The sequence below is a fragment of the Portunus trituberculatus genome, chromosome 17 (genome assembly GCF_017591435.1).
Source record: "Portunus trituberculatus isolate SZX2019 chromosome 17, ASM1759143v1, whole genome shotgun sequence".
Lineage (NCBI taxonomy): Eukaryota > Metazoa > Arthropoda > Malacostraca > Decapoda > Portunidae > Portunus > Portunus trituberculatus.
The window spans coordinates 16282848-16295388 of NC_059271.1; the positions used below are offsets into that span (position 1 = coordinate 16282848).

Sequence of the window (12541 nt, forward strand, 5' to 3'; positions counted from 1 at the left end):
CCATGGGGTGCTTCTTGAGGCAGGCAGAGGAAGGATGGACGGGCATGGGTCAGGTCGTGGATTGCGGCTGGCATCCTTCCTGTTGCTCACAAGCCTTGGGTATTCCCTGCTTTTAGGCTCCACTATTTCCCCCGAACGTGCTCCTGAAATAAAGGTTTGCCCGTGGTGATGGTGTGGGTACTGGGTGACAGCGGGTGTAGGTATTATGGTGTGCAGGACGGGACGGCCCTGGCAAGGTTAGTGGCGTGGTGCCTCGCAGTCTACCCGCTCCCACCTGCACCTGCACATGTACGAACGAACATTTGCCAGCAGACTACTAGAGTAACGCAGCTGATGTCTGTCTAGTCTTGGTTCACATTCTATAGATTCATTGTTCGGAAGAAGATAGTATTTTTGTAATGTGATGAATTGAACTTCACGTTTTACTAGTGCTTAGTTTGTGGGGCCATGGCGACGTCAATGGCGATGGTAATAGTAGTAGTGATGGAGGGGAGGAGCGCGGGACGGGAGAGGGGGGTAGATGAGAGGGGGCAACATGCTGGCTCGCCTGGCGGGACGGCAGTCTTCTGGCCGCGCTGGGCCTGACCGCTGCTCTCTTGCGATTCGCCCAACCCTGTATCCCTTCTACATTCCCGCCCCTACACACTGAGCTGAACTGTGTAATGATTGCCTTCAGGACGTGGATTAGTGACTCGATATATTTGTGTTGATAGTATGTGATAGTGGAGCCCTGAGTGGCTGTGAGTATGATGCAGCCCATTGTCAGCGGATACATGGGCGTTCAGTCTCCTGTTGACGGTAGCCGTACGGGCGTCCTTAGTCCCCCGGCACAGTTGTCACCCCAGCCCGTGAGTTCTTCTGGAGGCACCACCGCCTCACCCATGGCGTGTGGCGGCGGCAGTACCTACGGCAGTGACCGCTCCACGCGAGTGACCCACATGGCCAATGGCTCTCTCATGACCCGCACCCTGCACATGGCATCCACCAACACTACCGTGAGAGGACTCCATTCTTGCCACAATCGGCGACTCACGGCCGTAAACCCATACCCACACTCACATCTGCGTGGGGTGACTGTAGAGTCGAGCTGCAGCAGCGGCGTTGGGCGTCGAGTGCAGGCTGGGCAGCAACTGGTGAGTGAATATTTTTACTTATTCTTTCCCAACTGCAGGGCACAACGCCAGCAAACCTTGTTCTGCCCTGCCCTGCTACGCTGTCCTCACGGTTAAGTCGTGCACAGCGACACAGTCGTTCAATTACTGCTACTCATTTACTCCTGCTTAACCGTAATCATTGATATCCACCAGAGCCAGAGTAGCAGTGATGTGACATTGTAATCTGTTGAAAAGCCAAGTGATAGGACAACACAGGCCACACGGCAACCCAGAAGCTGAGGTGCGGGATTAGTTGGCGGTGTATCTCACCTGCAGCCTGAGGTGATGCGAGTAGTGACAGTGAGGTCAGTAGTAACCCAAGGTGTGACCCAGGCTTCACTTAGTAGTTAATTTCCTTACCAGTATCCTTTCGTCTCTGGTCTGGAAACTCACACAGATCTAATTCGTGTTTGTGTCACACGCCGCATGAAGCAGCCCGCCACTTTTTATAGGAATGTCCCGCGGTGCCCAGAGGAGCTTCCCCGCGGGCCCGCACCTCACTCATAAGCCCTACCCGCCTCCCTCCCATTCACGGACACTTTCCTCCTTCCCTCCGTCTCGTCCTCTTCTAGGAAGTCAGGATGAAGACATTGCTCATTACAAGGTCACTGGCTAATTGGCATGTCTTTCAGTAGGAGAATCTCCCTTGCATATATACCTTTATTCATTTACATATATTCAGTGAAGTGTGTGTGTATCGGATCAGTACCCTGTGGTGGTGGTGAGGGGGAGGGTGGGCGAGCAGGGTGTGTCAGGTAACAATAAGTTTGGGTCCTTCACTGCCTCCCATGCCACCTGTTGATTGTCTCCCTCACGCACCTGGATTGTCACGCCCCCTCTCTGTCTCTATTGGATCACGTGAGAGACAGACAGACAGATTGACTGACGGACTGACTTACAAATATAACCATTCCCTCGGTTTTTTTTTTTTTTTTTTTTTTTTAATACGATGATAGTTCTTTGTGTATCTGTGAGTGTGTGCGGGCGTGTGTTTGTGTGGCCTGAATGATTAGTGTTGGTCAAGCGGCTACGTTATGTCGATAGTGTTTCTATTATTATGTCGAACAACCTATCTGATTTTATGATATGCACTTATCTCTCTCTCTCTCTCTCTCTCTCTCTCTCTCTCTCTCTCTCTCTCTCTCTCTCATGTGTTTGAATACAGTTTTAGTTATGTTGATATCAGTTTGTTACCTTCTGAATGTTATTTTCTAACATGTGGTCACTTCAGTTTCCCCTTTTTTTTTTTTTCTATCACTCTTCAGACAAGAGCCTACAAATGAGTATGTAGATAATTAGCTGATATCCCTGTGGATGCAATAGCGGTCAAATAGGAGGAAAAGCAACACTAAATTAGAGTTGACTTTACCACGCAGCATCAAGGAACCTGGGGGTGCTGTTCTGAGTAACTTTCCACTGGTGATTTAGTCTGCGCACAACATACTCCTGAGTCCTGACAGAGTTTATTCTTCTCACCCTCCCGAATACTTGCCCGACGACTTGAGTTGTTTTCATAAAAGGCCTGTCACTCACCGATACAGTAGTTGCCGATATGGAATATATATTATTTGATTTTTGTCGATCCAATCATTTATCTATTTCGTTTGATACCAGACATTCGGGTTCTAGTAAGTTTCCTGGATATGGAGGAATGAATGTGTGTGTATCTGCTATTAACCCGAACTCAGCCTCATTACGTCCTTCGTTGCCCACCACTGACCTCCATTGCCTTCCATCCATCTATGGAACACCGCCTTTGAGCTGACGATCCTCTCCCGAGTCCCACTTTACCATTGTTCTCCCAGCCCCGATCAGTGGTTGCCTGCACCTGTATTATAATACTTGTGCATGCATGGTGGCGCCGTTTGCCCCTCGTCTTCAGGAGACTGTTGAGTGTTCTTTTTTTTTTCTAGAAATAGATATGATGTTATGACAAATTAAATCAGATAACTGGTCCTTGTGTGATAGAAGGTGATAAAATTAACACGTCCCTCTCTTCCTTTCATTGGTGGCAGGAGTGTCAGACACCTTGATTCGCCCGGATTAGTAGCAATCTTCGATAAGTGTGGCGTCAACGTTCACGATCTTATTGACACTGCATGGAGAAGGGTGAACAGGCCTCTGTCTTGTGAAATGATGTGAGCAGAGGATAGTGGTGATTGTTGACACTGGAAAAAACTATATTAAGGATGTTGCTGTGTGTGTGTGTGTGTGTGTGTGTGTGTGTGTGTGTGTGTGTGTGTGTGTGATTCACTACAGTTTTCTGCTGGTCATCCAGCCAGTCTTCCCCATTACGGAGCAAGCTCAGAGCTCATAGACCGATCTTCGGGTAGGACTGAGACCACAACACACTCCACACACCGGGAAAGCGAGGCCACAACCCCACGAGTTACATCCTGTACCTATTTACTGCTAGGTGAACAGGGGCTACACATTAAGAGACTTGTCCATTTGCCTCGCTGCGCCGGGACTCGAACCCGGCCCTCTCGATTGTGAGTCGAGTGTGCTAACCACTACACTACGCGGTGTGTGTGTGTGTGTGTGTGTGGGTGTGGAACCATGGAATTGGTAAAGATGCTTGGCCCGTTAGTTCTCGGTGACCCTGGGCAGTTCGTAAAGTACAGGTTGGTGGTTGGTATATACAAGGACAAACGTAAGGATAGGAACTGATAGCGTCGGTCGGGGAGTACTTACATAAACACCTGCACTAGCTATATACAGCTTTGTCGCGGACCTATGTAAATAGTATGCTTCTCGTCGCGTTTGATGACTCATGAATTTAGTAGGAAATGTGAGGGAGGTAGGAGATACGTAAGTAATAACTCAACGGAATGACTTTGTTCTTTTGCTTGATAATGAAGATTATGACTTGGATTGTGTGTGTGTGTGTGTGTGTGTGTGTGTGTGTGTGTGTGTGTGTGTTTCACTGTTTGATCTGCTGCAGTCTCTGACGAGACAGCCAGACGTTACCCTACAGAACGAGCTCAGAGCTCATTATTTCCGATCTTCGGATAGGCCTGAGACCAGGCACACACCACACACCGGGACAACAAGGTCACAACTCCTCGATTTACATCCCGTACCTACTCACTGCTAGGTGAACAGGTGCTACACGTGAAAGGAGACACACCCAAATATCTCCACCCGTCCGGGGAATTGAACCCCGGTCCTCTGGCTTGTGAAGCCAGCGCTCTAACTACTGAGCTACCGTGTGTGTGTGTGTGTGTGTGTGTGTGTGTGTGTCAGTTTTATCCTTCCGATGAGAGTTCCTTCCACTCGCCAATCCTTCATTCACTTGCTCAAGGAGAAAACCAGTTGCTTGATTATCAGTAAGAACCCTCAGTGACGTGAGCGGGACGCAAGATCCACATCAGATGACAGCTGGAAACGGTAAAATCTACCACTAAGGGAGCAACCTGTGTGTGTGTATGTGTGTGTGTGTGTGTGTGTGTGTGTGTGTGTGTGTGTGTGTGTGTGTGTGTGTGTGTGTGTTATTCACCACGGTCGTCTGCTGGTCATCCAGCCAGTCTTTCCCCTACGGGAAGAGCTCAGAGCTCGTAGTGACCGATCATTGTGTGTGTGTGTTTCACTGTTTGATCTGCTGCAGCCTCTGACGAGACAGCCAGACGTTACCCTATGGAACGAGTTCAGAGCTCATTATTTCCGATCTTTGGATAGGCCTGAGACCAGGCACACACCACACACCGGGACAACAAGGTCACAACTCGATTTACATCCCGTACCTACTCACTGCTAGGTGAACAGGGGCTACACGTGAAAGGAGAAAGGTGTGTGTGTGTGTGTGTGTGTGTGTACTTTTGATTATTATGATATTTGTGCATGTCATTAATGAGTGTGTTCTTGTGTTGCAGGTGAGTTCCATGCTGAGGGTGAGCCACAGCTTTGCGGATCCAGTGAGTAGTGTCTGCCAGAAGTAAAGCAAGCCCAAGTGCCTCCACCTTTCTATTTTGTGGTAGCTGATGAAATTTAAACTGTGTGTGTGTGTGTGTGTGTGTGTGTGTGTGTGTGTGTGTGTGTGTGTGTGTGTGTGTGTAGGGTTAGTGGTACTAGGGACGTGCACCTCCCTCTCACACACACAGTTCCCTCTTCCCGACCATGTATCGCACCCTTTTTCCGCACTTACTCTGAGTAGCAGTCGCTAATCAAATCTTCCTCGCGCTGCTAAATGTCGACACAAAAATTGGTTAGAATGTCAGGTTTCACATTTTCGGTGATGGAACCAACCGGCTGTTGCACTTCCCCTCAGTTGGGTGGCGGAGGAACGATGCCTCCCGCCGGCCGTCCTCCATACCATGCCTACAGGCCCTGCGACCCCCTCACACTGCCTGCTGCCGCTGCAATCTCGGGTGTGTGTTCAGCAGTCCCCAGAGCATAGTTAGGCACTGCATAGTTTTGTTAAGTCGTACAAGAAACGTGGTGATGGAGTGGGCGGGGCAGGGCGGTGCACGGCCAATCCGAGGTGCTGGTTGCCAGGACAGCCCGCCCACGGACGCCACAAGATGAGCCAGGGTTATCTCCTCCGTGTGTGAGCATCACTCCTAAGTTGTGTGGCAGTGAGAGGCTTCACTGTTCGGACGTGGCCTACGGACGCACCTCTACGATTTACGATCCCTTCATACCCGCTGCCCCGACAATACAAAGCTAATTGTGACTCCGGCTAAAGTCACCATCGATCAGGGACTGTTTTAGCGGTGCTTGTCATGTGAGCTGAGGTGCGAGGCACAGTGCAGTGCAGACACAAGACAGTGTCGTACCCGCCGGTGCCGCCTTCTCCGCCGTTCCGTCGCCGCTGTTGCTGCCACCACCACCACCACCACTACGACCACCGTCTCCAACTTTACCACCCTCAACAACAATATTCAGCGACAATGTTTTGCACGTACCCTTACTACAAGACGCCTTTAGTCTACATGCCGCCGCAGAAGCCACGCGGGGTAAGATACACTTCATCCTTCTCAACTTAGAGCGCCCTCGATCAGTGGATGTATTGGTGGTGGTTTTGTCCTTGAGTTATTACGGACTCAAGCGCCAGTTGGTATAGTTAGAGTGGTACGGAATGAATAGCAGTAGTGTTGTGAGGGTGGCACGCGAGGTCACTGCTGACCCGGAGTACTGGTGGTGTGTGGCCTCACTGTACTCCCCGGGGTCAACAGTCCTAACTCTTGTCCCAGCATGAGTGAGTAATTAATGTTGTACTATAGTTAATTTTACCTGACTGCCCAAACGTGTCTTTAGGTTCTGTTAGACAGAGGTCGTCTCTGAGAAAAGTGAGAAGTGACGTGGGGCAGCAGGAGACAAGATGGAAAGCGTGGCCCGGTGCTGCTCCTGCTTCCCTCCCCTCCCTCCATCCCATCCCTCCAGGTTTAACTTGATCCGACTTCCGGTCGTTTAGGAGCGGTGACCACGGGCCGCCGCCGCCTCCTGTCCATGGCTTCCCTACCTCTCTACCTTGCTCCCTCCCCCCATTGAGAGGCTTTGGTGATCCCTTAATTGATTCTTCTCTCGGGCTGAGAGAAATGCCTGACCGCTATGGCTACGCTTTTTCTTTTCCTTTCTTTTTTTTTTTCGTGAGAGGTAATTCCCCAACCAGGTGTGTTGCTTGCCTTGCTTTTTGGTTGTCATTGCCTCACTACACTCACCCTGTCACAGAGTTTCGTAAATTAACCTCGACTCTTAATTCTGTACTTAGTTCCACCTCAGTCTTCCCTTGTGATCCTTTAAAGGTAGACAGGCGCCGCTCTCATCAGTCAGTAAATTTGCTTGCGATCAGAAATGAATTTATTAAAAAATAAACATGTTACTTGGCACATTAGAGACAAGAGACAATATATATATATATATATATATATATATATATATATATATATATATATATATATATATATAATAGATCATTGCGTTCTGCTTGCTTTTCTGATTTCCGAGCTGTATTCAGTCTAGAGACAACGAAAAGCTGTTTTTCAATTTTTTTGTGCGGTCTTTTACAGTACAAAGCAGATGCACTGTGGAATTCCCTTTATCAACTTAGTCTCACTGTAATACATAATAAATAAACAAGTAAATGTAATAAAATAACTTACCAAGAGCCTCGAAACAACAAAAAAGTAAAGAAATAGAAAATCTCACTGAATACGTTTTGTAGGTGCCCTGACTAAGCTAAGAATTCTTTAGCGAAGTGTCTACCGGCATGATGCACCCCTCTGTAATACCTATACGTCACCCAGACACTGATGGTTGGGGAATAACAACTGGCTGGGGCTTGAGGTCAGCTTGTTAAGTCTGTATAGCGGTGTCTTATGAACATTGTGTTAGTGATTTCTGAAGTGCCAAGTATTTACTGTAGAATAACAGTGTTGCCCTGATGTCCGTGGGAAGTGGAGCCAAAAATAATGTGAAATACGGGACTGAAAGCTGTGTGTGAGAAGAAGAGTGCGCAGTGCTGAAGGTAGGAGTATAGTGAAAATAATGTAAATTACTGGACTGAAAGCTGTAGGTAAGAGAGGAAGGGGAGAGAGCAGTGTTGAAGTCAGGAATACAGTGATGGATCCCAGATGAGGTTCAGAGTTAAGGTTGTTAGAGACGCAACGTGAGTGGCATGAGAGGACGCCGCGTACCGCACGTCCCACTTACTAGCAATATGACACGAGTAACTTTTTAAAGGATTCCGTTGCCTTGGAGAGACAGTCACCCTCAACCCTTCTACCACAACACAACACGGTATTATTCCACTCCTTCCTCCTCTAATGGTTGAAAACAATTATATTAATATGCCTTTATCTTCCTCCTGTTAACACACCTAACCTTACCGAACTTGCTCTCTCACACTCACATTACCATCATCCCCAGGTCTCGTGTGCTAACCTCAGCGTCATTGTCACCCTAATTTTGAAGAAAACTTAATCTACTCTAGTCTCACCACCGTCATCCTCCAATAATACACATACACGCAGCATCGTATCACACCACGCACCTGTACACAACACTAGACTAAACTAACAATTCACTCCACTTACTGCTTCACACACACACACACACACACACACACACACACACACACACACACACACACACACACACACACACACACACACACACACACACACACACCGCGTAGTGTAGTGGTTAGCACGCTCGACTCACAATCGAGAGGGCCGAGTTCGAGTCCCGGCGCGGCGAGGCAAATGGGCAAGCCTCTTAATGTGTGGCCCCTGTTCACCTAGCAGTAAATAGGTACGGGATGTAACTCGAGGAGTTGTGGCCTCGCTTTCCCGGTGTGTGGAGTGTGTGTTGTGGTCTCAGTCCTACCCGAAGATCGGTCTATGAGCTCTGAGCTCGCTCCGTAATGGGGAAGACTGGCTGGATGACCAGTAGGCGACCGAGGTGAATTACACACACTCTCTCTCTCTCTCTCTCTCTCTCTCTCTCTCTCTCTCTCTCTCTCTCTCTCTCTCTCTCTCCTTGTCCCTGGAAAGTTTCATGGCGAGGATCGTGGGAGTGACCAGCCTGTTGGAGAAGGAGACCGGCTGCAGGAAATACCAGAAGGAAGGAGGGCAGGACTCTTGACTGTGAAGTGGCAGGGTTTAGGCTGCTCCTCTTAGCACCTGCAGCCCCCACCGCTCACCAGGCAGGCAGACAGGCAGGCATACAGTGATAACAGATGAATTTTATCTCTGATCCCATCCCGCAGATGTGGACACCTTGACAGTGTTGCATTGAGCTGACAACATTTTGACAAGAGAGAGAGTGTGTGTGTGTGTGTGTGTGAGAGAGAGAGAGAGAGAGAGAGAGAGAGAGAGAGAGAGAGAGAGAGAGAGAGAGAGAGAGAGAGAGAGAGAGAGAGAGAGAGAGAGGCTGTAATATCAGCCATTAGCAGGGAGGCGGGAGGTGGGCGTCGCGGGGCGGTGCTCAAGACGCTGCAGCCTTCGTCTCAAGTCGGCTGAAAGGAGGTGCCCGAGCCGCACCTCGTATTGGGACTATCGACTCAGTAATGGATGACTCGTGTTCCACAGCCACGGCTCCTACACGCCGCTCCTGTTCTTCTTCCTCCTCCTCCTCCTCCTCCTCCTCCTCCTCCTCCTCCTCCTCCTCCATTGTCTCCTTATCCTCTCTCTCTCTCTCTCTCTCTCTCTCTCTCTCTCTCTCTCTCTCTCTCTCTCTCTCTCTCTCTCTCTCTCTCTCTCCTTTGCCGTCATACGTTCTCTTTCCTCACCCTCTTGACGCGTCCTATTCGTCGTGTCAGCATCGTCAGCTCGACATCAGCTTCCGCCCTCCCCCCCTTACCCCACCAACCCTCCCATCGGTGACAGAAGTAAGGAATCGCGTCCACACTCGGGACTTGCAGTGCCCCTCGATGCTGAGCAAACCGTGACAGCGAAGCGAGAAGGTTGAGGTTGAAGAGAAGACTGTGAACTTGACTCGTGTGACAATTTCCATAGAGTGTTTCGGGTTTGTCTTCAGGTGAAATTCTCTCTCTCTCTCTCTCTCTCTCTCTCTCTCTCTCTCTCTCTCTCTCTCTCTCTCTCTCTCTCTCTCTCTCTCTCTCTCTCTCTCTCTCTCTCTCTGATTTATTTTTTTTTCTATTTATCTATCTTTCTCTTGCCTGCTTTCAACGAAGAATTGTGCGTACAGTACATCACAGGCGTGTGTGTGTGTGTGTGTTAATAATAATAATAATAATAATAATAATAATAATAATATACGGTTTATTAATTTGGCAATGTAAAAAATTACACTGAAAATGTACAAGGGGTAGGGGGACGTGTGTGTGTGTGTGTGTGTGTGTGTGTGTGTGTGTGCGTGCGTGCGTGTAGGTGCGGGTGTCGCCTAGGAGTCAGCAGCCTCTGGGCCACTGTTCTGCCTCTCACCTCCTTTTTGTTCCGTGTTTATCGAGTCTCAGGTAGTGATGATGGCCCTGTAAGGCTGTTTTTGTGGGATGTGTTGTGTTGCGTAATCAGTGTTTTTGGTTTTATGTAGGTAGCGAGGATGGTTAGGGTGTGGCTGGAGGCAAGATAGGGTGAGAGATACTCCCCTGAAGGGCACGGCTCACCTGTGCAACTCCCGAGACGACAATGCTTTCTCAACAATGCTGTTTTACGAGGGGCTCGAGCCACCCTTCCAAGGTTGGCTCAGAGGCACACACTCAGTGTTGAAATATAAGCCAGTCTATCTTTTTGCGGCTAGTTTATTATCTACTATCAGTATCATCATCTCGGGACGCTCTCCAGCAACATAAGAAACTCCGGCGGCGGCCTGGAGCTGTCTTGGTGAGGTGAGCCTGTACAGAAGCTGGGGTGAAGGGGAGGGGGAGTGAACTACCTTTAGCCTTCATCTTTGCCTGTGACAGGAACAGTGTGGCGTCCTGTGCCGGCTGCTTGTGAAGCAATACTACAAAAAGGCCATGGCTTGGGATCTCTTTGCCCTCACTGGAATCACACTAGCATGTCTTGTCGTTCAATTGATAATTACTTTGCGTATGTTGGTTTTAACGAAAAAAAAAACAATAAAGAATTGTGATGAAATAGAAATCGTGACACTAAAAGATGATGTGTGTGTGTGTATATATATATATATATATATATATATATATATATATATATATATATATATATATATATATATATATATATATTTATTTATTTATTTATTTATTTATTTATTTATTTATTTATTTATTTATTTTATTTTATTTTTTTTTTTTTTTCCCGTTTGTGTGAGAAGGAGGCCATCTCCGTTTGACAGCAACAAATGTCGGCGATAAGGCGGGTATATGTCCAACGCGATTTTACGAATCGGTCGCTTAGACTTGCGAGTATTGGACAAGGAGATTTTGCATATATCATCAGTACCCTTGGGAGCTCAGATTTCCATACGGTTGGGAGCGCCCTGCTGCCTCCCAGCCTCCTATCCGATAGACGCCAGCCTTCGGCCCTGATACTCGATGGTAGATCAGTTCACGCCAAGGGAAGCCATAGCTCATATATATAGATATTAATAGGTCCAGGTTCAAATGCCAGTCTCGAGGATCTAAGCGCTGCGTCAGTAAGGGTCCAAGGACTCAGTAAGTGGAGTACGAGGAAGGCACCGAGAAACACTGTAACTACAAGACGCCTCAGCTGTTGGAAGAGGCAGATGCACACCTTCATGGCACCCGGTGTCCTGCTACGAGAGCCGGGGCATACAACAGCTCACTCTAGCTTCCTTTGGTGCTGTTGTGCCGTTGCTCAAGAGAGAAGGGAGCGGGACTCGGGGATGCGGATGCTGTGTTTTCCTGTTTCATTTTAGTCCCGGTCCACCCTGGTCACCGGGATCGATGGCAATGAATAAAAGAACGACTTGGAAATATGGCATAGATCCTCAATATTTGGGGCGGTGGTGCGGCTGCTCGGGTCGCCTCCCCCACCACCACTTGACCTCAGTATCAGCCCAGTAGATGAACAGCGGCAATGTGTCATAGAAATGTTTACATAAAGATTTTCTGGAGTGTTGATTTGAGGGAATGTCGGGCTTTTTGGGTGTGGGGCTGAGGTTTTATGCGAGCCATTCAACATGAAAGTAGCCAGGGTGGATCAGAGACACTGATAGACCAGTGAGGCAAGCCACGGGAAAAAGAAAAATGGTGAATGGATTTTTATTTTATTTTTTTCCTGCAATGTTCGTCATTCGGCAGCATTGTGGATGAAACTCCCTTTCTTTTACTGCTATATCCCGGTCAGACTTGAGTTGCTGTGTCATGTAGAGCACTCCACCTCGACACTTGGCCAAGGCGAGGCAAAGTGCTGATTACTCTTGACATATTTCGGCTGAAATCCAGCATTGATAGAGATTAAATTTCGCGCGCGCGCGCGTGTGTGTGTGTGTGTGTGTGTGTGTGTGTGTGTGTGTGTGCGCGCGCGCTCAGTAACTCAGGTTCCAGCGAGCCTGTATCACCACCACACTGCTGCCACACAAAGAACGATATGGAAATTACAGGAGGGCGGCGCCTTTGAAGCGGTGTGGAGCGTTCCCTTGACACCCTCGCTGTTAGGCGAGTTAGCGGGCGCCCCAAGCCTTCCCGCCCGCCCTGCAGCCTCCCCTCCCGATCATCCGTTCCGACCATTCCTCCAGCCGTCCTTTTGCTCATCATTGTTGTCGGTGACGCTGTATTTACAGTCACGCGAAACAGTGGTACTGGCGGGAACACATCAGACCGCACTAAAAATTAGAACTTTATCCACCAGTGAGGTGTGAGTGCATCCGAAACACGCAGCGCCTCTCGGAGCCTGGCAGGAGCCTCTGTTGACTCTCATCTCACACACAAGAGTCGAAGACAGAGCTTCCTTAATGGTTACTTTGAGGGCTTGAGGGAAAATTATTATCTCATGACTTGA

General features: G+C 48.7%; 1 protein-coding gene across 9 annotated transcripts in view; it reads left to right on the forward strand.

The window, feature by feature from the left end:
* The first annotated feature begins 556 nt into the window (after nucleotides 1-556).
* LOC123504759 (transcription factor 12-like) overlaps nucleotides 557-12541 on the forward strand; it is a 47721-nt gene continuing 35736 nt past the window's right edge. For 4 of the 9 annotated variants that reach the window (XM_045255553.1, XM_045255554.1, XM_045255555.1 and 1 more), the window contains exon 1: nucleotides 559-1133. In XM_045255553.1, the coding sequence (XP_045111488.1) occupies nucleotides 747-1133 (387 nt within the window). In that variant the 5' untranslated portion in view covers nucleotides 559-746. Of the gene's footprint in view, nucleotides 1134-5705; nucleotides 6110-12541 lie in introns of those variants that run through there. The other 5 variants (XM_045255558.1, XM_045255557.1, XM_045255559.1 and 2 more) reach the window with 5 other exon arrangements.